Here is a 26,796-nt window from a genome sequence, read left to right on the forward strand (position 1 = left end):
CACACGCACACGCACACACACGCACACGCACACACACACGCACACGCACACACACCTTTTGCATAATAAAGCTGGAAGAGAATGAGAATTGTTGGCGAAGACAGCAAGATGGCATTTTATATAAAATTTATAAGACACAAATAAACTCACCAAATTTAAATTGTATCTATAAGTGATTTTACAAAAAAAAACTGGATTACAGTAAATCTCTTGGTTTTAACTATTAGGAACAAAAACAGACAGACTTTGGGACATAATTCACATTATGGTTTTCAGAAACTAAGATCTAAAGTACAAATTTTCATTACTGACTAGGCAATACATTCCCCAGTTTTAACACCTCTGAACTCAACCTAGTTGAAATAGAAAATTACTATAATACACATTGTTAATAATCATACTCTGAAGCAAGACATGGTTACTAAAAGTTATTGGTATAAGCTATTTTCCAGAAAGACAAACTTCAATCCCCCTCAAATTTCACACCCTTTAGAGTGAGACAGCTTCTCAAAATGCTGTCATAATGTTAGAAAAATTTATATGGGTAAGAATAAAATTGATAAGGCCAATGAAAAGTATTTTTTTGGTTTTAGAACAGTATTGTTGCATGATTCAATATGGAATAGTATTTTTCACTGTAGGTATTTTTGTATATGAAGTCAGTGAAACTGATTTCTCTCTCCTCATGTTGTAATCATATACCTATCTCAAAAGACACTAAAAAAAAAAACTCTAAAAAGACAAAACTATGTCAGTGAATTTTCTATTCCCTACCACCAAATCCTTCCTACCCCACCCCCACACCCCAGCCAAAAAAAAAAAAGCAAACAAAAAAACAAACTATAAGGTTAGGGGCTCTCAGTTGACTCTTCTGTACAAGAACTCTCCATAAAGCATAATTTTTCTACTAACATCATGTTCAGTTCAAACAGTAAATAAAAATGCTGAAGAACAATTTTAAACATAGTCATCTACTGATATCAGCTTAGAAACCATGTAGGTCAGCTTAACAAACTATTCAGTGCCTTTAAAGTCTTCAGCATAATACCAAGTAAAAGAAATCACATGTAAGACCCCGAATAGCCAAAGCAATCTTGAGAAAGAAGAACAAAGCAGGAGGTAGCAGGCTCCACAATTTCAAACCACATTACAAAGCTATAGCAATCAAAACACCACAGCACTGGCATAAAAAAAAGACATACAGGTCTCAATGGAACAGAATAGAGGGCCCAGAAATAAACCCATGTATATATGGTCAATTAATTTATGACAAAGGAGCCAAAGACATATAAAAGAAAAAGGACAGTCTCTTCAATAAATGGTAGTGGGAAAACGGAGAGCCACATGCAAAAGGATGAAACCAGACCACTATCTTAAGCCATACACAAAAACTAATTCGAAATGGATTAAAGCCTTGAGTGTGAGACCTAGAAGAAAGCACTGGCAGTAAGCTCCTTGACATCGGTCTTGATGATGCTTTTTTCATTAGAAACCAAAAGCAAAGGCAACAAAAGCAAAAATAATCAAGTGATAATACATCAAACTAAAAAACTTCTGCACAGCAAAAGAAACCATCAACAAAATGAAAAGGCAACCTATGGAATGGGAGAAAATATCTGCAAATCATACAATTCAAGAGCAAACAAACAATCTGATTAAAAAATGGTCAGAGGATCTGAATAGACTTTTTTTTCCACAGAAACTATACAGATGGCCAACAAGTACATGAAAAGATACTCAACATCACTAATCATCAGGGAAATCCAAATCAAAACCATGAGATATCACCTCACATCTGTTAGAATGGAAATTATTAAAAAGTCAAAAGGTAACAAAATTGGCAAGAATAGGGAGAAAAGGGAACCCTTGTGCACTGTTGGTAGCAATGTAAATTGGTGCAGCCACTATGGAAAACACAGTATGGGGGGTTCCTCAAAAAAATTAAAAATAGAACTACCTTATGACCAGCACTTTTGGGTAACTATCAAAAGAAAACAAAAACAGAATTGTACACCTGAAACCTATGTAACTTTACTAACCATTGTCACCCCAATAAACTAATTAAAAAAAATAAAAAATAAAATAAAATGGATATTACTTTTTTAAAAAAGAAAGAAAACAAAACTATTGACTCTAAAAGACATATCCCCATGTCACTGCAGCATTATTTACAAGAGGCAAGATATGGAAATAACCTCAGTGTCCATGGACAGATGCATGGATAAAGAAAATATGAAATACATTGGAATGTATTTATAATGGAATATTATGTGCAATGGAATATTATTCAGCCATAAAAAAGAATGAAATCTTGCCATTTATGACAAAGTGTATGGACCTCGAGGGCATTATGTTAAGTAAAATAAGCGAGACAGAGAAAGAATAATACCATATCTTACTTATGTGTGGAATCTAAAAACAAACAAACAAACAAACCCAAGCTTACAGATTGGTGGCTGCCAGATGTGGGGGTTGGGGAGTGGGCAAAACGGGAGAAGTCAAAGGGAATCATAAAATAAATAAGCCATGTACAATAAATAATGTACAGCATGGCAACTAAAGTTAATACTACTGTATTACATATTTGAAAGCTGCTAAAAGAATGAATCTTAAAAGTTCTCATCACAAGAAAAAAATTTTGTAACTATCTAAGGTGACAGATGTTAACTAGATTTACCGTGATCATTTTGCAATGTATACAAATATGGAGTTATTATGCTGTAGACCTAAAACTAATATAATATCATATGTCAAGTATACCTCAATTAAAAAAAATACACTACAAAAGAAAACCATTTCTCTGTCTCAAAATGCAAAAAAAAAAAATCCACATATATAAGTATCAATATCCAATTTGGTCTACATAAGATCATCTACTTCCTTTTCTAAACCATATTGAACCATATTTCATAAGTTTGCATTCACAATCTATGACTATCAAGACTAAATAGTCATAAAAAGTAAACAAACTTGTTGACAAATTAGTTCCAGAAACAAAAGCTCAGCATCAACTATGCCAAAACCCAAGCCTTTACTAATTCCTATTGCCTCCTCTCCAGCTGAAACTCTCATTATCTTATCTGAATACCTATTATAACAACCTTCTAATATTCTCCCTACATCCAGTCTTGTCCCATTTCAATCTCCTCTCTATACTGGAATAATATTTTTAAAACAAAATTTGACCATGTTACATTTCCACTCAAGAGACTGAAAGCATTCCATATTTTATATTTAACATGGCATAAAAGTTTCTTGATGATATATACTCACCTTTCTTTCTTCTATTTTCTTCTTCACCCTGTATCTCATTTGAACTTCATATTCTCCTGCTTTTACATACATTTTGTCGATCCTTCCTAAGTGTTCCTTCACCATCTGCCTGGCATATTAGTATTCACCTTTCAGGACCTACCTCAAACATCATCTCTTCAGTGAAGCCTTCTCTGCCCTGTGCTAGGCAAAGCAGATGTCCTGCTCTCCTCCAAAGCCCTCTATACCTACTTACTGATTGCAGCACTTTTCACACTAAACTCTACTTTTAATTTTAAGTGTAAACATCTGTCTCATTGATTAACCTCAGGATGACTTGATATATATATTTTGTTCATTTATGAATACCAAATCCTTCGCATACGCATCTGACATTCAAAAAGTCAAAAGCATTTGTGAATAAAGCCATAAGAAAAAGCTTAGTGGAGCAACCAATCTGAATAATATCAATAGTTCCAAAAGCCCAATAATTAAATTGCAACAGGAATTACCTTAGGCAAGGGTTGCAAATTCAAATGTTTTCATAATTAGGTAATGTAATTGGAAAGGTTCTGGTGTTCTTTTCCCTAAATGTTTAAAATACATTTGAAACAGTCTAGCCATGGAGTTTCCTTTTAGTGAACATTTTTATTATTGATTCATTGTCTTTAATAATGACAACAGTACTTTTCTAATTTCTTTTTGTGTTAATTTTGACAAATTAAATTTTTCTAGGATTCTGCCCACGTCATTTAAACTGTCATTTATTGACATACATTTTGTTCACAATATCCTTTTACAATTTATTGATGACATTAGGATTTATATAGATGCCCCACTTTTCATTCATATTTGTAATTTTTTTTTTGTTTTTTTTTTATCAGTCTGAGGTTTATTAATTTTACACATATTTTTTGAGAACAAAGTTTTGGCATGTTGCTACTTAATGTTTGTTATTGTAATTCAATGATTCCTGCTCTTTTATTATCTCCTTTCTTCTATTTTATTTCGGTAAAATACCAAATTGGAAAATTTAGCAAATTAAGTTGTTCTTTTTCTAATTTCTTTTTTTTCCCTAATTTCTTGAAATGAATTCTTAGATGGTTGATTTTTCAGCCTTTTTCCTAATACGTCTTTATCTTTTTATTAATAATTTCTGGTTTAACTGCATTATAATCAGAGAACAGACTCATGATAATTTCAATCCTCTGAAACATGTTGAGATTTGCTTTATGATCAAGTCTGGTCAATTTTTGTAAATGCTTTCTCTATTCTTGAGAAGAACATGTACCCTATAGTTGTTGGGTGCAGTATTTCATATAAATCTACTAGATCCAGTTTATTAATTGTGTTGTTCATATATTTTATATCCTTAGTGTTTTTTTGTTGGTTTGTTGTTACAAAGGAGGAATGTTAAATTTTCCCACTATAATTAGGGGTTTCTGTGTTTTTTCTTCGTTTTTCCTTAATATATTTTCAGGCTATGTAATTATTAAGTACAAATCAAGTCTTTATATTTTCTTGGTTCACTGAATGACTTTTCATTATGAGGCATCTCTAACTCAGGTATTTTCCGCTTTGAAACCTACTGTGATGTTAACAGAACTATAACAACTTTTCTGGATTGATATTTGCATGAAATATATAATTCAATTCCTTTCATTTCAACTTTTATACATCATTATATTTTAGATGTGTTTCCAACTGCATGTGGTCAGATGTTTTTTTCATACAGTACAACCATGTTTTTTAACTGCAGCATTTAATCCAGTTTCATATAGTACACTTGCTGATATACTGGGATTTAAATCTACCATCCTGCTTTGTGTTTTCTATTTGTCCTGTTGGTTCTATGTTCCTTTTTCTCACCTTGCTTACTTTTTTCTAGATTGATTATTTTCATTATTCCATTTTGTTTTCATCTGTGGGATGGATATATATATATATATATATATATATATATATATATATGACAAAACATATATATATATATATATTTTTTTTTAATTTACAAAGGACTTTTTACTAGACTCATTTTACCTTAATAAGCATCACCTAGGTCAGTCCAGCTCTGAACTACAATAAGCTTTCTTGCCCACTTGCTTCTTTGTTGTGAACATCTCTATTCAAATTAAGATCCTAGAAATACCTTGATATTTTTCTATTGTTTTAAGTCCTAATAACAGCAATAAATGAAGGCCAAAGGAAGGGGTAGGCTTGCTATAGGGCACAAAATTGTTCTTGCCATCTGTTTACCAGATTAGAAACTTTCTCATCCTGTAATTCAGGAATGTGACATAAATTAAGCTTTACTGGAACACAGCCATGTGCTGATTGTTTATGAACTGTTTATGGCTACATTTTTATGACCTGCAAACCTGTAATGTTTACTATCTTGCCCTTAATTAAATGTTTGTAGACCCTTGCTCTAATCAGTAAGGGTTTCATGTCATATTGCATTACTTCCAGGACAGAACACCTGTCAATCATCAATATAATTTCTACATATAAATTACATTACTGTTATTACATTACTGTTATTAAAAATTTATCTCATAATCTAGTTTACTTGATTCTAGTGTCATTATTGTATTTTAATTATAATTGTAAAGTTAGAAGCGGTGTTTGTAGGTTCTGTAATTTCTCCAACATTTTATCGGGAAGTAAAATCCATTCTTTTTTAGTCAGTAAAAATTTACTGAGCATTACTATGTGGTAGGCAGTACTAGACATTAGAGATTCAACCATTAACAAACTAGAAATAATTCCTGGCCTCATGAAGTTTATATTCATAAAAGACAGCAAGATAAATTTAAAATAAAACAAAATAGATTGTGGTAGGTATTAAGAAAAAGAACAAAAGGCTAAGATTGAAAATAATAAAGGGAGACATACTTTTTGATACTTCAGTCAGGAAAATCTCTCTAAAAAGATAACACTGAAAATGAGATCTAAAAGATAAGTAGGGATGAAGAAACAAAAGAATGAGAAGAAAAGCACTGCAGACAGAGGCCAGAAATAACATGCAAATTCAAAGAACTGAAAGAAAACAAGTATGGTCAGAACAAAGTAAAAAAGGAGGGATTTGTACAAGATTATAACAGAGAAGTAGGCAAGGGCCAAATCATGCAGAGCTCTATAACTATGCTAAGAAATATGAACTTGCTTTAAAGTGGATAAGGCATTAAAGGATCTTGAGCAGGAATGTGACATGATACAAATTACATTTTAAAATCACTCTTGTTACCATACAGAGAATGGAATAGAGAGGGACAAAGAGAGACTGGTTATGATTCTGATGCAGTATTCCAGGGAAAAGATAATAAAAATTGGTTGGTCTCAAAGTGGTGGTTTGGAGACAGTAGACTTATTTAAAATAACTTGTTAATTGATGTGTACGGGTAAGAGAAGGGGATAAGACAAAGGATAGCCCCAATGACTGAGACTTAACCAACTGGATAGTTCAAGACATGATTTACTGAAAGACTGGGTGGTCAGTTAGTTGGGAAGGAGTGAGGTGGAAAATGGTAACTCGATTTTGGACAAGTGTATTATGAAATACCTCTGAGATTCCTCAGTGGAGAGATTACAAAACCTGGAACTCCAAGAACTCTAGCCTAGAGATATAAATTTGACAATGTGTGTGAGAGAGAGGAAGAGGGGATGGGGAGGGGGGAGGGGGTGCAGAGGGAAGGAAGAGGGGTGGGGGAAGGGAGAGGGGGAGAGGGAAGGATTCATTTAAAATCAAACATATAATTTCTGAATATCCATTTTTGTCCTAATAGTAGAAAGGGTAGTAATAGCTCTCTCTGTTCACTTCCCTATCTTTCAGGAGAAAAACAAGGAAATATTAACACTAGTTGCTGCCAAGGAGGTTAACTGAATGGGTAAAAGACACACCTAGATAGTTACTCTGTTTTCTTAAACCACCCAAGAACACATAGATGAAAAGGTACAAGCATCAGTAGCTACTGAAGTTGCAAAGGAAACTTCCCATTACAAATCCAAAATAATCATATTTACAAAATATTCACAAACTAGAAATGACTTTGAACTCAACAATCCGACCCCTCTCATTTTACAGGTAAGAACATAATCAGAAATAAATACTATACGTAAGGACACCAAATAACATATTGTGATTTCAATATTTTAAGTGCAAAATAATCATCAACATCATCATCTTCACCTAGCCAACACTACATTAAATCTACTGACCAAGTGCATCATGAAACTCAGGGATCAAATATCCTAGTCACCTTCATTTACTATCCTCGTGGTTTTTTAAGTCCTCAATTTGCTACTTAAGCTAATTTGTTACACAAAGAATACAAAAACTTAAAATAACCTGCCAACTTTTTACAATGTAGTTTTTAAATCTAAAATTGGATTCCTTGGTTCTGAGTAAACAAATCTTAACTGTTTTGTTAAATGAGTAAAAAACATTCCAGTAACAATAAGACCACTATAGTAGTAAAGTATGCAAATTATCAGCCAAATGGCTAGCATTTATGGGTTATCTATTATATGTGTCTGGCACTAAGCTATATACTTTATATACTTTATCTTATTTAATTTGCTCCAAAACACGGTGAGATAAATATTATTACTATTTCTCAGGTATGAAAAATAAAGTTAATAAGAGTTAAGTAATTTCCTAAAATTACATACCGGTATCTAGAAATTGCGGGAGTCATGGCTCTACAATCCTTATTCTTTTTACTATGCCAACAGTTTTAAACTTTTTGGTCTCAAGACCCATTTATATTCTAAAGAATTACTGCAAATCCCAAAAATCTTTTATAAAAATAAATGTATTGATATTTACCATATTAGAAATTAAAATTAAATGTTTAAAATTTTATTTATTAATTTTAAAACTACAATAAACCCATTATATGCTAAAATAGATTTTTTTATGAAAAAAAATTGCATTCTTCCAAAACAAACAAAAATAAATAACAAATTTGGTGCTATTTTAAATTCTTTAATTAAAAATTAAAATAAATTAATGTCTGGCTTCATAGAAGACAGCTAGATTTTTATAACTGTTTCTGCATTTAACTGGGCGTAAATATTGTTTTGGACTGAAGTATATGAAGTAAACACAGATTCAAAAGATATGCAGTCGAAAAAAGGAGTATTTTAATAGCCTTTTCAAATAATTGGGGGTATTCTTTGATACTACACCAAAACTCAGTAAGTTAAAGGTAAATTGCAATGTGAAATCTATGAGTAAAACCACATCGGTAAACCTTTTGTACTATATTACATTGAAATCCATTGGTTTCTCTTGCACTTGGAATATATCTTTTACTGATACATGATTTTATAACATTATGCATAGATCATCTAAAAAATATTGGTTGACTGAGTTATGCAGATCTTCCAAATGTCAACACATTTCACTATCCAAAATCAAAACAATCACATTTGGTAATATCACCAATCTGACCAGAACAGTCTTAAATACTGGGAAGCCATCAAACTTAAAGTGACAGAGACAAGTTTTGCAAATTCTAATTTTCGTTTCAAAGCTTGAATTTTTTCACTGGCAACAAATACTGTCAATTGTTTTCATTAAATCACAGGATAACTTCATTCATTTTCCAGAAAATGGCTGGCAAATATCCAAATTGAAACAACCATAGTTTGTAACTATTTTTTGGTTTTTGTTTTTTTAAAGTAAAAAATAACGTTCCACAACAAAAGCAGCTAGTTTGGCTTACAACTCAACAACTGCACAAAATGTTTTCCCTTCATCATGCAAACATCAAGCATATCCACATTATGTCATAAAGAACATCAAAAAGATATGTACTAGAGATTAATACTTAACAAAATTAATGATTTCTACAACTTCATCAAAGACATTAAAACGGCTTTTTTTTCCTTTTCTCTTTTTTTTATTGCAAGTACACAGCAGTAATACAATGTCTACTAGCAGTTTAGTGCTGTGATTTGTGCTAAAGTTCCAACAATTTCACGCACCACTGCTTTTGTACCATCAGTGAAAATGTCAGCTCAGTGATAAAGGCAAGCAATGAATTTGTATTACTACAAAAATAGTTTTGACTTGATGTGCGCCCTAACTAGGGAACAAAGCAGGACATTACAAGCACTAAAAGCAACACTGCTCTGGCTTCCACAGACCCCCTCAAGTCCCATCCAAGCAGGCAGTGAGGGAGAATTTTTTATTTTCTCTCATAAATGGTACTGTACTACATGTTAACACTCACAAATGAGCACACTACATCCAATCCATCTTCAACTCCTAACCAGCTCTACCTTCTCATTATGTCCACAGCTACCCTCAACTTATTAGGTAGCAGCGTTAGCCACCCAAGCTTCTGCTTCAATAGCCGCCAGAGTGAGCCTTTTAAATCAGATTGGATCACTCCCTCCTCAAAACCCTCCCCCACTTGCTTCCTACATTGCGCAGCGTAAAAGCCCAAATCCTTAACAATGGTCCAAAAGTTCTCCGGGCTAACCCGATACCTCTCCAATCTCCTATCTCCACCCACTCTCCCCTGTTCCGGCCACACTGGCCTCCTTCCTATTCCTTGAACACTGGACCTTCGCATTTGCTGTTCTCTGCCCAGACTCTGTTCTGCCAGATATCTGCTCCCTAATTTTCTTTAGGTAAATGCTTACGTTTCTTTATCATTGATGGCTTCCCTGGCCCTGACCTCAATGAGGTCATCACTCCCTCCCCTCCCCTAAACTCCCAGCACTCTCTATCCTCCTCATCCTCCTTTATGTTACTCTGTATTTATCATTAACATGTATTTATTGGTTTGTTTCTTATTTATCTTCCCCTTTTAAAGGTAAGTTCCACAAGAGCAGGGGGTTTTGTTCACTGCTCTAACCCCAGCACCTAAAACACGGTTTATCACATATTGTGAGCTCAGGATATATCTGTTATACAAAGGAATAAATGAACAAAGAAAAGAAAAACACTATAAAGAACCATTAGAATAGTGTTAAAATCTGTTTTTACGCTCCAAAAAGCATTTCACCCCGGGACAACGCAGGTCTCCACATGACTCTATGAAAGCCAGCCAAAGGATATATGCTTGTATGCATAAGAGGACATGCAAGACTACACATGTGGCCTTAAAGAATGCAGTACAGTGCTGAGTAAGAGATATCATGCATTCACATGCCTGATAGGCACCTACGGCATGCACGGAATGGAGGTTCGCCAGGAGCAGACTACAGATGCCTAATAGGAGAATCTAATAAACCTAACCTGGTAGCAGACTGACAGGCAATATAAATTCAAGTGTCAGATAAACCCACAACCGAAGTCCTATCTAGACCTCAAAAACAAGAATGTCTTCTGCTGGGAGGTACTTAACATCAAAAGTGAGAGCTAGATGTTTATTTTAATGAGTATGACTATTATATAAGCCTTCAGAAAAAGATATTTTCAAGTGCAGTCTCCCATTTGAGACTATAATGCTCCAAGAGGTAGATATTATTATACTACTTATTTCAGCCGTTAATAGTATAATTTCATTTAAACAACAACAACAACAAAAAACGTTTGTAGAGAAGCATGATCTCAAACACAGCTCTGACTCCAAATATAAAGATGGCCTTCTAGCATTGCCGATAATCTTTGGGATTTCAACAAGACTAACAGGATCAAGAATAGATGAAATTCAACTAAACCACACAGTTGAACCTAACATATCCTGATAACGCCATTCATAACCTTCAGTTAGAAAATAAAGACCTTTTCCCTTTTTCCTAACCCAGTTTTACACACTTCAGTTTTGCTCTAAAACGTACCGTCCATCTCTCCTCCAATGAAATAAATGGTATGTGAATAGGAGCATATTGTTTGTCTGCCTAGTCCCCATCCAGTTTTTGAGAAACTACACTTCTCTTCTAGAACCCAAAGCATCCTGACAATTACACTGTGCTCTGCATCAGATTTCTATGACTTTAGAATGACATTAACTTGGGGCAAACATACTCAATTCTCCAATGAGCACTCCAGAATTCTCCTGTCTCCCTGAGGATGGCCAGGACACACCACTGTCAATCAATAACTGCTCATTTATTTCTACTTCCTTTTTTGCCAAAGTGGAAGGTCAGAAGTCCTATTCTTATTGTAGCTCAGTACAGGAAATAGGAGGAGAGGATTTCCCCCTCCCTCTTATGAGGTAGCTCTGCAGATGTGTCCCTACCACTAAGTGGCAGGTCACATTCTAAAGAGCTAACAATGATGCATCAGGAAACACAGCCACTTATCCCACACAGTCCCACTCTGTTGGAGATGCACATGCGGGAAGGGGTGAAAGGTAGAAGGTCATATTCTTATAGTCATTAAGATCAACTGAATCAACCCAGGAGATGAGCACAGGGACAGGATTCACCACCAAATCACCCTTGTGCCCAGTGAAGGTGTATACTCTAAAGGATTATAAATTATCTTGGGTATCCAGAAACCACTTTTTTTCTAAGGGAAAATGAGATCTACCTTTCAAAAACAAAGTTCAGAAAAGACTACAAAACACAAGAACAGATACACAACTACTAGTGTTCTGTTAAAGATGTGCCATCATTTTAATCCTCCTGACTAAAATTGTTCAAGGCTTAATTCAAGATTTTTTTGCCAGGCAAAATTTAGCTTTGTAGCCTCCTCTTCTCAAACAGACATATTACTCATTATTCTCTTGCATCACTTATCATGAAGATTTTAGTAACAAAAATAAAGCAGAGAAAATAATATTAAAAGGGAGTTTAAAGATTTATACAGAATATGTCAGAATAAACATACCATATGTGCACCAAACACATTATCCTATTGCCTCAATTGTCAAACACACATTTTTAATCTCTCTAAAATTAAGATGTTTTAAAATCCATGTCTGAAGAAATCTGCCAGCTACTCGGAAGAGATGTTACAAGTTAACCATGTCATCACTTCAATGAGTTACCCGAATTGGCAGGAATACTCTAAGTTGAATTTTAACTCAAATTTGAAATCTCTAATCACTGTGTAAAATAGCTTCAAGAAGATTACACTACAACTCAATAAAAATAAAAATTAACTGTGTATAGAGAAGATGGCTTGTCACATGCCAGGCAACATAATTAAAGGCAGTAGAAATTGCCAAATCTCTCAGAATAGATCAGAAAATTTTCACAATCTAGAAAAGGCTGGTTCTGATGAACATCCAAGAGAAGGTACTTAACTTCTACGGACATTTAACTCATTTAAGATAAAAAACAAAATTACAAGTTTAACAAAGAGGAAATACTGTCAAAATCAAGAAAGTCTTCCATATGCTTCACAAACACTCTCAGTCCTAAAGGTGAAGAAGTAAAAATAAATAGCATCAATTATTTCGAAAAAGTTATGTCGCCATGATGCTTTGGCTAAAAGTGATTCAGAGAAAACAGTCAATGTGAAATAATGCTAAGTTTTAAATTTTAATTCTATACTTAAGAAAAAAGTGGTATATAACTTAAGATATACTGAAGATACAAAGTTTAACAAATCTATGTGCATTTAATGTAATGTAATATAATTTTTTACCCACCCAAAAAAAGGCGTTACTACATATATGATGAGTCGCAATCACTTGAGGTTAAAAAAATAAATGCAGGAATGGATAGAATGTTTCCATTCTTGAGAAAACAGCCAATCACTTGGGAAAACACAATATTAAAAAATTAACATAATCTTGCACATTACTTAATGAGTGCTTTTTAGTAACACACATTACTGAATGTATGCTACTTAGAGCAATAAGTATAATCTCTGTTTTGTCTTTGCTTATGAGGCTATCATAGCTCCAGCAGTAAGTTTAGCCTTCAGAGAGAAGAATTAACAAACTAGAGTTTCACTAAAAGATGATGATGAAGATTTTCCTTTACTTATTTAACACACACATAGCATTTACTATGTTTCAGGCACCATTTTAAGGATGCTACTTACGTATGAAGAATGAATACAGAAGTTAGGAATGTTTACCTGAAGATAAGCAGAACATGATCGCTCTTATCAGATATCTAAAGGGCTATCATGTGAATGAGGTAGCCCATTTATCTGTGTCATTAAATAAAAAAGGCACAGACCAAACAAGAGTGAGAGATTTGGACTCCACAGAAAAACTTTGAGAGCTGTCTAATGGCAGAATCTCTCTACAAGGTTATTATAAGGACTAAATGTGAACATATGTATTAAAGAACTTGGCTGTAAACTGCCACATACACATTATTAGACCTGACTTCTTTCCTGATCAATAGAAATATTTACAAAGAGGTTGACCACTGTTTGGAGTTCTAGTTATTAATTCATTTCCCAGCTTTGCAACTTATAATAAGTATGCAACTTTAGAAAAGTTTCCTTATGTCTCAAGGCTTACTTTTCCCACCTTTAAAATAAAGATAAAACTGTCTGCTTTCGCACGGTCACTGTGAGAATTAAATATGATAATGTATGTAAACACTTAGCATAGTACTGACACACTCAATAAATTGTATCTATGATGATGATCCTCATCATCATTATAATGCCGTGGAAGGAATCTCTACAGTGAATATGAAACTGTGATATAATGTGGTATGATTAAATGGCTCTGCTATGCACCTGCATGAGTAAATGATTCTGCTATGCACTTATCATGTTATAACAATCCAACTATAACACATAGCTTGTTTTTGTTTGGATGACTTAAAAAGTATTTATCTTTTGTAATTTGAAAGGAGAAATATTCTAAATAATCTAAACAAAGCATCCAGGTTACTCAACTATCAAGTGTAAAAGTAACGTAAAATAGCAGGGAAATTATGCAGCTCCAGGGGAAAAAGGGATTAAAGAAGTAGCATACTGAATACAAGCTACTCCTCCTAGGAGACTTCACTGCAGGACATGAGAATGTATTTGCAGGGAAAAAAACAATTACACTTTCCACAGGTATGTGAAACACTGGTTACATTCACCAGAAATTTCAACAATATAAGGGAAGCTAAGTACAATGCAAACATTTGATATATGGAGGCAATTTAAAAAGTGAATTTCAGTGGGCTACGGACAAGAGTTTAAGGGTATTTAGGATTCTAATTACTTTGAACAGAATTTGTACTTTAACAAACTAACTCCTAAATGTTGGATTATAGTATATGGAAGCCCAATGATCCTGCAATTCAGTAATTTCTGTGATCAACCAAGAAAATGAGTTCTAACATACTATACAATTGTACTTTGTCAATCATATTCATCTATCTCTTCTTTCAAAGAAAATTAACTAAAGGAAACTTACCTGCTTTCAGGGATATTTCTTGGAAAGCCAATGGCCATAAAATAAAACATACATACACACATAGCATATAGTATATAGCTACTATGAAGACCAAATCTGAAAAACTTCCTAATAATTCACTAGTAACCCGAAGCTACAACACATCTCCCACTAAAAACTCTTTTCCAAAGAGTTAGAACATAATTACCATCAACAAACAATATTATGCTTGATGTAATAATAGTAAAACGATTAAATAAATTAAATGTAGGAATGAAAAACTGGATGCAGTTTTCAGGAACTTTTAGGGGGATTTGATTTACGATAAATGACAGGTAGTGATATTATTACAATACTGTAAATTCAGAATACAAGTGCAGTTGTTAGAAAATTATACAACCAATAGAAATCTTACTTTTAATCTCAATTTTTGCCCTAATTTTAGATAAGAAGCCTACAGTCCAGTGGAATTAAGGGAGCTTATTCCACAGGCAAGTATTTCATTAATGTGTTAAATTATTTTGAGCACAGTTAAGTGTTCTAACTGAATGTATGCAATAGTCATGTTCAGTTGTATTAAAAGCAGGGCTATCGACATTTGCCAAATACCTAGTTTAAAATGGCCTATCTATGTAATGTTGTGGATATCAGTGTTTACATTAGTTTTCATTAATAAATTTACTGTTGCTTAAAAGTCAACTCAATCATGTTATGTTCTTAAAACTAAAGAAACAGAAAAAAATCAGCTGACGAGTTAAGGCAAAAAAGTAAAAATAAAGTCCTTCAATAACAAATGCTACATTTTGTCATATAGGCAATGATGAAGTTACAATGAAAAAACCACAGTATTATTTTTAGTTACAGTCTTCAAGATGAAACATTACTATTAGAATTACCTATGTAAAACAAGACAAAAATCTCAAAACTGTACCCCAACAAAATTTTAGCTACTCAAAAGTCATTTTACTTGCTCTAGGTATCAAATGCCAACAAGTTTGTACTATGTGGCTTTTAGAAGTCAAAGCACTCTAAATGCCATCTTAAATGCAAAATGTAGACACTCTGTATCAGAGTAAGTTTCCTAAAAGCAGGGTGGAAAAAAAAGACAACCTGATGGCAGGTAGCAATCACAACCAGTTGCACTCAAGTTGGGATCTGCACCCGGGTAAGGGAGGAAGGTGGGCAATATACCCATATGTCCCAAAGTGGGACATATCCCAAGGTGGGAGGTGGGAAGAGCAAGGAAAGAAATACAGTTCCATAAACAAAGCAAGCAAGCCAGGTTGAAGGAGAGGCAACCTAAAATACCTTATAATCAAGACAACACATACTGAAGGCCTGTCACATAAACAAAACAGCTTCTCACGAGAAACTTTGAAGTGGGCAAGGAGGAAACATTCCTTTGCACCCACAAGAGCCCATCCCCTGTCCACTAGCATTCTGTTTACCGAATCCGTCATGATTTACGGGCCCTGGGCCCCGATGCTGGCCACAGGCGGGGAAAGAAGGGTCCGTGGGAGAGGAGCCTAGGATTCCAGAGGCCTGGGGAGGCACACCCCGTTAGGGGAAGGAGAGGTGGAGCGGGGAGAGCACTCCTCACCGTGATTATCTTTCTGCCCGATATTGTGCGTGCGGATGAGAGAAGACAGCCTCCTCACATCCCCCTTGAAGACGCACTCGTGCACCGGGTAGTGTGCGGGGCAACTGCCTCCATCTGCGACGACAGCAATGGGGTTGGTGCCCGCTAGAAGAGTCTGGGACGGGGAGGTGGCGGTTACGGAGGAATTGTGCAGCGGCAGGGCCGGGGCGCCGGGGGGGTTGGAGGAGGCCGGAGCTGTCTTCAGCTGCAGCCGGTGGTGATGGTTACTGAAGATCTTATGACAGGCTTTGCCGACCTTGCCGCTGCCGCCTGTGCCAGTCCTGCCTCCGGTAAAGGTGCCGCCGAGGGCAGCCGCCGCTTCCTCATCCCCGGGCTCCAGCAGGTCCCCTTCTTCTTTGCTGGGCTTGTGGTCCCTCCGCAGTGAGCGGATCTTCTCCCCGGTCATCGCCGCCGCCAGGGGCTGAAAGGGGATCCCGGAGGCTAACCGCCGGCGACGGAACGGGCGCTGCGGCGGCACGAGGCGATTAGAGCGGTGGCCCGGAGACTCCTTCGCAGCATGAACTCCCAGAGACCCCCCGAGCCCGGAACAAACGCATCTCCCGGAGGAAGAAGAGCGGGCTCTCGTCTAGGCACGAAAGGACGTGCGCTCGCTGGGGGGAGCTAGAGCTCAGATGCCCACGACAGCAGGATCCCTACCCCCGCCGCCGCCGCCGGAGCGGCCGCCACTGCCTCACCCCGAAAAGCAGGGTACGGCCATCTTCCCTTGGCTTCTCTCGCGAGAGCTCCGCCGGGAGGGAGAAGGGAGGAAACACCGCGAGAAGTGAGCGGCCCGCTCCCGCCCCCGCACCTTGTATTCCGGGAGAGGAGCCGAGCGTCCGCGCCTTCCCGGCCGCGTGTTTCCGCCCCAAGCTGGCGTCTCGGAATTAGAACGCTGAGACCCGGCACTCCCTGAGGCCGCGCTTCTTGTGGAAGTTCGGAAACAGTCTACGTTTAACTATTCGATGCATCTTACAAATAAATGTCTTATACGCCGTCCGACTTCCGGGTCTCCCTCCGAGCAGTGCAGACGGACGCCCTGCACGCAGGATGTGATGTCACTGAGCTGCCCCGGACAGTGATTCAGTCAACATTTGCTAAGCATCTACTTTGTGCCGTTCGCTGAGCTAGTAGATTTATAAAACGCCACCCCTGGCTCGAAGGAGCGCAGTACAGGAGGAAAGATAGTGAGACAAGTGGATACAATCTTGAACCGCGAGAGGAAGGAAGTGGAAGCCGGGAGCTGGGTCGCACAAAAAAGGGAGAGGCCAATTTTAGTGTTGTGTCAGAAAAGTCACCGTAGAAGAGTTTAGGGGCTGACCTTGGAAAAGAGGCTATTCAGCAGAAAGAGAGAGGGACGGTCGCTCAAATATTTGTTAATCAATTTCGGGCAGGCGTCAGAGTTTAAGTATGGGGAGTGGACGCTGAAGGATGGCAAATAATAATTGTGTAACTGGACTATCACTGACTAGTTCATGGCCAACCTCGACCGAGCGTCAGGTTCTAATAAAAACACGTAAATCTGACATCCATAGAGACTTGACAAAATAAAGCTGTGGGGAACTGGAGGGGAGGAAAGTTAGCAAAATGTCCTCAAGATAACCCATTTATCTCTGCAAAGTCCCATTTACTCTGACAGATGCTTCTCTCAAATCTCTTGTCTTAAACTGTATTACCACCTCCATCTCCCCGCAAATAAATAAATAAATAAATAAATAAATAAATAACGCAGTAGGAACTGGCGTCTCTCTCTTCATGCTCCCCTGCCACTCAGGTTTCACTTCCCATCTTCTTTCAAATGTATTGAACCTCTTCCTTTCGTCCTTTTCTTTCTTTTTTTTTTGGGCGGGGTGGAAATTGTTTCAATTCTGTGCAAGCTTTACCCAATCAGCACCTCAAAAGACCCTACTCAGATGTCAAGAGAGACTGAACACATATATAGAAGTACATTTTGTTCTTCCATAATGGCCAATATTTATTAACTCTAAACCAGGCAGTATGCTTGGCACTTTATATGCAGTTATCGCCTTGTGATAAGTATCATTTTCAATCTTCATTTGACAGTTGAAAAACCTTGCCCAATGCCTTAAAGCTGGTATACAGTACAGTCAAGTCTGACTGCAGGGCTAGAGAAAAAGGAAGGGGCCAGATCATGCAGAACTTTGTAAGTCATCTTAAAAGTTTAGACTTTATCCTAAAAGAAATGGAAAGCCTTTTAGGGATGTGAAACAGGGGCATAGCATGCCTTTTAGAAAAGTCACTCACTCACTCATACTTTGGAAAAGTATGTATTCAGAAAAGATTACAAGGGGACTACTAGAGAGACAAGGAAACTGAGAGATTACTGCATAGATAATAATAATGTGTTAATATTTGGGTGTAAAAGGTAAAATATGTACATCACATAGGGTTAACAGTGGTTATCTCTGGAAGATGGAATTGCTAAATCACATATTGCTTGAATTTCTTTTTACAATGAGAAAGTTACTTTTCATTAATCAGAAAAAAAATTAATTTTTTAAGTATGCATTAATTCAGGTGATAAAAGATAATGAGAGCATGAACCAAGTTAGTAAGAGTGAGGCTAAAGATGGTTTAAGAATTTTTTTAAAAATGAGTTCAGTTTTGGCATATTGAAGGTTCTAGTTGCTCACCCAGGAGTTAGATGGCATATATATATATATATATATATATATATATATATATATATATGAACGATACTTTGAAATGAACCTTAAGAGGCAGAGATCTGGGTTAAGATTCAGGAGTTATCATTTATGCAGTAATTGATGCCACAGAAGTCACTGAGTGCCTTAAGGAAGTTATATATAGAGAAATTAATATCCAGTCTAGAAAAAAACCTTGAAAACATCAATATATAAATAATGTGTACAAGAAGAGTGGCCAGCATCCTGTTATTATCGAAAACCTATACCATTGCTAACAATTGTCACCCCAATAAACTTTAATTAAAAAAAAAACCTATACCAAATAGTCTACCATTATATCTGTGAAGTATCTTATCACTGGCCCCAGAATTTAAAAGTACCTTATTAGTGGCTCCCATTCATGGACAGATGTGGAAACTCCTAAGTGTCCTCCCCCCCAAAATAAAAAACTTTAGACTTCAAAAATAATGTTCAGCCCTTACTTTTAAGCGCTCCATAGTAGAATAGGGAAAAATAATTTAGAAATATAAGATTAAAATACATTGTGAAAAATATAAGAATTGAAATTATATGAGATCCTGGTACAATAAAGAAGAAATTATTAATTTTATCTGAAGGAAATGAAAGTCAGGTGATCAGGAAATATTTCTGGAAGAGGTAATGTTCGGACTGGGTTTTAAAGAAGGTGTAGGAGTTGGCCAATTAGACAAGGGGGAAAGGTATAATAGGTAATATTAGCTATCATTTATTGAGAGCTTACCATGCATTAGGCATTGTTCCAAGCAAATTTCAATAACTAGTTGATACAATCCCCACAAAAAAAATCTATGAGGTATTTACAGTCCCCATTTTACAGATAAGGTAACTGAGGCACAGGAAGCGATCATCCAGCTGATGAGTAGAGGTAAAGAGAATAGTATGTATAAATACAGCATGATATCTGAGAATCATTGAAGCATAGCATGTGACAGGGAAAGTGATGGTAAATGTGACTAGAAAGAAAAGCCTGAGCTACATTATAAAGAACAACTGTATAAAACTTGGACTCTGTGTAGAAAATGGAGAGTTTGCAAAGGATTTCAAACACAGTAAAGAAAGAATCACTTTTAATCATCATAATATACAATCAACTTATATTCCAAAGATATGAGATTTTGCCAGTCTTTCCAGCTTCACCTCCTACCACAATGCCAAATTCATTCTTCATGCTAACCAATACAATCTGACAGTCCCTTACCCTCTCTCATGCAGCCATGCCTTTGCACATGCTGTTCCATATGACCCAAATTCATTTCTATATCATTCACCTAGATACCTCCTTCAATCTGTCTAAAATTAGTTCAAATAGTATTCTTAGCACAAGATTTTGTTTGTTTGTTTTTAAAACTTGGTCTAGAATTCAGGGGTCCAGGAAATTACATCAAGCTAAGACTCTAAATAAAATTTAGCATATCCCTTCTATTATGAATGTAGACCACAAACCACAATAGTATTAGCAATACCTGCTTTATTGCAACCAAAAGAAACCACAGATATTTTTGTATCACTACAATTGCTGTAGGTAATCAAAATAACATGTGCATTCATCACTACCTCAAAACTATGTTAAGAGTTCAGCCCACCACTAGATCTTGTTCTTTAATGAGCTAATAAAGCAGCCTATATATTACTATATCACAAATTTGTTTTTAAAAATATTTCAATACCTATTTTAATACCTCATATTTCCTTTGTAATCCAAACTATAGTATGCATTTGAAAACATTGTTCTGAAGTGGGGTCTCTAGGCTTTACCATACTGCCAAAGAGGTCCAAACAAAGATTAGTAACTCCTTCTTAGGAGTCTTTCATGACACCTGCTCTCCCCGCCTCTCCTCCCCTATTCAACACCCCACCATTCTGAATTAGGTGTCCCCCCTTTGCCTTATTTCTGATTTCCCATTGTCACTTTTGCATACCTATTTGATATTCTTGTCTGCCTCCTTAACTAGTCCTTTCAGCTGAGTACTGGAACTAAGTTTACCACCATTGTATGCACAGTACCTTACAGATGGTGACATACTGAATGCTTAACACATTGAGGACGGGGCATTTAAATGTACAGACGCAAATCTGCGTCCCCGGTACACAATGTGTTTAATGTTCATAATAAACACTTGTAGAATGAATCAATTAGAACATAAAACCCCAAAGTATATACAACGTACGAAGATAACTATAAACAAAGTGACAAGATGCTGTAAAGTTCAGACAATTAATAAAGAGGCTGGATATTAAATTAGGGTTCCGAAGATTTTATTAAGTTGAGCTCAGCGACCGTCTCCCCCGCTAAAAGGAGAACGGCCACCAGGCTCGGGGGTCTGGCTTTTTATAAGGCAGGGCTATATGCAAAGTAAGTTACAGAAGTTAAAAAGAACGTGTAGTTATTCCAGTAAAAACCGCATTCCACTATCACAACAGTGCTGTTTTATGTTCAGATGTTTTAACAGTATATCGTAACTGGGTTGAGCTGACCACACAGCCTGTCCCCTAAACTTGAAAACACCTTTGAAGTATAAAGATAGGGGCCATGGGAGCCAACTGTCCTTTTGATATGTTAAAATAAAAGCGAGGGGAGAGTTAATTGCAGTGAGGCCTTTTGGCGTGTTAAGATAGGAGCAAGGAGCCAGTTTGCTGCTGTGAGGCTTTTTGGTATGTTAAAATAAAAGCGAGGGGAGGAAGGGGGAACTGAGGAATGTCTTTTCTTTAACCTTTTATTCCCCGGCAGAAGCAAAGCAGGTATACAGAAGCAAAAAGGAGCTGTTAGTTTTTTAGAGTCTTTGGGAGTAGCTGAAGTATAATTTTTAACGTGAGTCTGTCTGGCCTAGGGTCCGGGCCCAGATCCTTACATTGCTAAATAAATTTAAATAATCCCAATCTGACTACACTGAAGTTTACTACTGTCTTGGATTCTTAGGTGAGGCCTAACGGTAGATATATCATTTTGGGTTTCTTGTTTTTTTTATAATTATGAATAACAGTAAATTCAATCGAAAATGGCTTAAAGGGATTTATGGGCTTACATAACAGAAAGGTGAGGAGATATGTCTTCCAGAGTGACCCTCTCCAAAGGAAAAAAAAAGAGTGACCCCCTCCAAACCACATGTTAGTTTCTCGGTGACACTCAGGGAGCCTCTCCTTGTTGAGAGCATCCTCAGGAGGCCAGCTTCCCTCAAAGGAACAATATCGCTGCAAGTGATAACAGGGGCCACGTACTTCTTCCTTCAGATCTAGAAGGATGGCTGGAAACTACAGAAGTCTGGTGTCTGACATTCATAAGAGGACCCTGTCCAATCCTTGTGTCCAGGAAAGTGTTGGTTGGCTCAGGCCTGAGTTAACAGAAAAAATCTCTGTGTGGGAGGAGATTACCCTGATCATCTTTGCCCAATCAGCACTCATTTCTGAGCCAGACAGGGTGAGGCCAAGCCCTCCAAACTGAAAAACTATTTCATAATGAGAATGAGCTGAGAAAGATTATGGGGAGACAAACACAAGAGCGGTTAGGAAAAGTCCTGCGCCCATAGATTACAAGTGAAATTTTATGTGGAAATAAAAAAAGTGCCTATTGGGCCAGCCAAGTGGCTCAGTTGGTTAAGAGCTCGCTCAACAGTGTGAGCTCTGAGCAACAGCAGTTCGATTCTCAGCCGAGCTGAGCTGCCCCTGAGCTGCCAACAGGTGGCGGGATGGCTCAGCTAAAAAAAAAAAAAGTGCCTATTATCAGTGTCTCAGACTACATATGATGAAATATGTTGTGATTTTCAATTATATCAATATGTAGGGAGTAAATAACTTTATTGCCAAACAATATATTTACCTTTTATTCAAATGTTACCAATATAGAATTTAATCAAACAACTCAACTATATGACTCAATTATTTCATTACTAGATAATACTGTGGTTCTACAGACTAGCACTTCTTAATTTCCCTCCTGGTATAGCGAAGAACCCAAATAATGATCTATTTGACTTGAACAGCAGTAAGAAGTACCATCTGATAAGTGTGTGTCTTTCAACTTTTTCTAATGAGGATTTGTTAAATGCCTTACTGGACACTAATACCCAACAATGACTAGAGGATTAAGTCTGGTTCTAAGGATGCATATTCTGAATTTTAGCAGAAATGTAATGATCCTGTGTTAGCTTAGACAAAGCACCTAATCCCTATCCTGGAGTCTTCATTTACTAACAGCAATAGTATCGCTATGAAATATAGAATGTACTATACAAAAGAATAAAATTTCACTGGTTATTTTATAAATGTGTCAATGGACCTAAAGTTAAGATTGGTAGTTACTAATCCTACTAAATTCTCTTTATATTGTATACTAATATATTTCTAATGTAAACATTAGAGCAAGTTTAGACTACATCTTGTTTTTTTCTTTTTCTCTGAAGGCTTATATTTCATGTTTTCACAATAATCTAGAAAATGATTTTCTATCCTCTATATTGGTTGAGCAAGGCCTAGGAGAATTTTATTTGGCTAGATGATACAGCTGCTCGGGTAATGAAATTATCATCTTAAACATCCCCTAACAACACTGCTAACAGTGCACTGACAAATGAAAATAACACACCATGTAAATCAATACCTTCTTCACACATTTTACAACCATCTCCCTAGGTCTCGGTATATTCCCTTTTTCTCTAAAGCTGGCCCACTTCCTCTCTCTGAGGCAATGCTGGGCACTTCCCTTACCTTCTACTATTTCTGATCAGTGATTATTAGTGATTTAGTCAGATTTTGATTAGGTAATCAGAAAAATTCAGAGAAGAAGGGGTTGCCAAGGAAACCCAGAGCCAATAGCTGTGGAAGTTCCAGAAGGAAGCAATTCCACAGAGACAGATGAAACACACAGGCTTATGGCGGGGGAGAGGGACAGAGGAAAGATGCCAGGAGCATAATGAGAGGACAAGTCAATATGAGATGAAAGGGAAAAGATAAAGTGCATCGTTTATAAATGAAATTATTTTTAGATCACAAACAAAGGCTTGAAACAAAAGATAGAACACAGATATGAATGGGTTTTTTAGCGAAAGAAAAAGTTAAGACACAATAGATAGAGATTAAATGGCCTAAATGGATAAGGGTCAGTACTTGTGTCCATGGCTTCCTGGTTCTGTATTTTAAATTACTTTATTGCCCAGAATATATCCAACTACATGCTGTATCGATTAGACTAAATATTTCTCAAGAGACCATCCACGTGAACACGTCCAATATGGAATTCATCTCCAACGGCAATCCCGCTAGCCAAACCCATATATCACTTGCATTATCTTTAACCCCTCTATCTCCCATGGCCCCACATTCAACCAGTCACCAAATCTTGACCTTTGTAACTCACATATAGCTCTACAATTGAACCATTCCTCTTTATTTTACAATGGCCATACTTGAGTTCAGGCTACTATCACTTAAAACTTCCTCCAAACTGTTGTTCTCTGGCTTTCATTTTTTCACTGATGCATGCCTATGCAGAACAACCACATCCGCTCACCCCTTGGATTGCCAGATTAGTCAAATAAAATTACAGGACACCCAGTTAAATTTGAATTCAGATTAAACAATTTTTAATTTAAGAATGTCCCAAATACTGCATGAGACAATATTGCAAGGATTGCAAATATCTTTTCAATATTTGAGACATACTTATACAAAAAATTTTTTTTCTTTTATCTGAAATTCAAATTTAACTGGTCAACTTTACTCACACTTCAACCATTTATTTATGTTATTTAAAGTTACATGTGTAGTTAAAATTCAAAATCAAAAGTATAGGAATAATAATATCAAATTCAGGATAGTGGTTTCTATGGAACATGAAGGAAAAAAAAATGTCATCAGTTGGGATATATCACGTCCAGCGTGGCAAGGGCAAATGGGTCTCGTGAGGTGCGACGCAGATTGAATAAAGTCAGAGACAAAAGTTAGATTTGAGCGAGACCAAGGGACTCAGCCAGAGAAGACTGAGCTCCGAATCGAATCGGGTCAGCGCATGGCTTTTATTGAGAATTTTCAAAGAAGTAAAACTGCTGTCAATCAATTAGCAACCGTGTGTGATTTGTGTGCCTTAAGGCCTCTTTCCATTAACATATCCCATTGTGTTCCAGCAAATCCTATGCCTTCACACATCCGCCACATAGCCCCAGGACACTTGTTACTGTGTCCTCCCAGGGGAGATAACTATTATCATTCCAATAGGTCCCAGTCACCTGAGACACTCCCCAAAGAGAGCATTACCGGCCTCCGGTCATACCGAGACTCTCCCTCAGAGAGATTACGTGCCTCAAGTCATACCGAGGCACTCCCTCCTAATTTAATAGGGTTAGAGGCTAATGCAGGGGGGGTGGTATTGGAATAGGCTATAATGCAACAGGGATACATCAAGAAGATCAAAGAACAAGACAAAAATAATGGCTACAGAAGAAATTCACGACTTTAACACTGACAATGAAGACACTGAAATTGTTAAAGATTTTGCTTATCTTGGTTTTGTCACTAATTCAAATGAAGACTGCAGCCAAGAAATCAAGAGAAGGCTGAGACTCAAAAGGACAGCAATGGAAGAATTAGGTAGGAAAGATCATTAAGAGCAATGATGTGTCATTAGAGACCAAGGCTAAGATCATCCACACCCTCATATTCCCACTTATTATGTATGGATGCAAAAGTTGGACAATGAAGAAGGCTGATGGGAAAAAAAAAATGATTTATTTGACATGCGGCATTGGAGGGTGTCAGAAAAACAAACAAGTGGGTAGGTCCTAGAGCAAATTACGCCTGAAGTGTTGCTGGAGGCAAAATGACAGAACTGAAGTTGTCCTACTTCAGGCACATCATGAGAAGGCAGAGTTCTTTGGAAAAGACAATAGTGCTGGAAAAAATAGCAGGCAGAACGAAAAGAGGAAGATCAAATATGAGATGGGTTGACTCCATAAAAGAAGTCATAGGCATGAGTCTCCAGGAGCTGGATGGGGCTGTTGAGGACAGGACATTGTGGACATCATTCATTCATAGAGCCATCAGTCATCAGAGCTCACTCAGCATCATGTAATACACATAGGAATACACAAGGAAATTCCATCACATGTGTGTTTGTATTAAGTATGTACTTTTAATTTTTGGTTTTTGGATTTTTTCCCTTTTTTAAAGGATATTTTTGTTTTATTTCTTAAGCTTAGTGATACATATATATATATTTTTAAATAATATTGTGCTTGCAGTGTGTCTCAAATGTTTATAATATTTTTAAAATCTTTAATAACCTTCTAGATAAAGTCCAAAGAACCAAACATGGATTATTACAAACATTTTCATGGCTGCACAGACCCTGTTTACTTCTATAATCTTGACACTTCAAGTTTGTACACAACAGTCTGGTCAGTTTCTGAGCAAGTTTCCTCAAAATATCTCCAGGCTTTTATCCATAATATTCCCTCTATCAAGAGCTGAGCCCCACCCTCCTTCCTCTGGTCACTAAGTCTCAAATTAGTCCTCAATATCTTCAAGAAACTTCTCTAGCACCTTATCTATGTCTGGGTGAGGTGCTTCTCCTATGTCCTTCCAGAACATTCAGTACTTTCACCATCACTTACCATTTATTTGCACCATAGTATAATTGTTGACTTACTTTTCTGTATCTCCCATTAGAATATAAATTCTAAAAGTTTAGAGATTATGTCATATTCACCCTAATATCTATGGCTGTTCCCAATGTCTGGCACAGTGGGCCCTCAATAAATATTTGCTGATGGTGTAAGGATCTGGGCCCGGACCCTAGGCCAGACAGACTCACGTTAAAAATTATACTTCAGCTACTCCCAAAGACTCTAAAAAACTAACAGCTCCTTTTTGCTTCTGTATACCTGCTTTGCTTCTGCCGGGGAATAAAAGGTTAAAGAAAAGACATTCCTCAGTTCCCCCTTCCTCCCCT

General features: G+C 36.7%; 1 protein-coding gene across 5 annotated transcripts in view; it reads right to left on the reverse strand.

Moving 5' to 3' along the window:
- ANKRD13C (ankyrin repeat domain 13C) overlaps positions 1 to 17,363 on the reverse strand; it is a 77,158-nt gene extending 59,795 nt beyond the window's left edge. For 2 of the 5 annotated variants that reach the window (XR_002122300.1, XM_019628075.1), the window contains exon 1: positions 16,114 to 17,361. Coding sequence is in view for 3 of the 5 variants with exons in the window: in XM_019628075.1 (XP_019483620.1) it covers positions 16,114 to 16,558 (445 nt within the window). In the remaining 2 variants the exon portion in view is untranslated. Of the gene's footprint in view, positions 1 to 16,113 lie in introns of all 5 variants that reach the window. The other 3 variants (XR_002122301.1, XM_019628074.1, XM_019628073.1) reach the window with 3 other exon arrangements.
- Positions 17,364 to 26,796: the final 9,433 nt, after the last annotated feature.

Source organism: Hipposideros armiger, unplaced genomic scaffold (genome assembly GCF_001890085.2).
Source record: "Hipposideros armiger isolate ML-2016 unplaced genomic scaffold, ASM189008v1 scaffold_746, whole genome shotgun sequence".
Taxonomy (NCBI): Eukaryota; Metazoa; Chordata; class Mammalia; order Chiroptera; family Hipposideridae; genus Hipposideros; species Hipposideros armiger.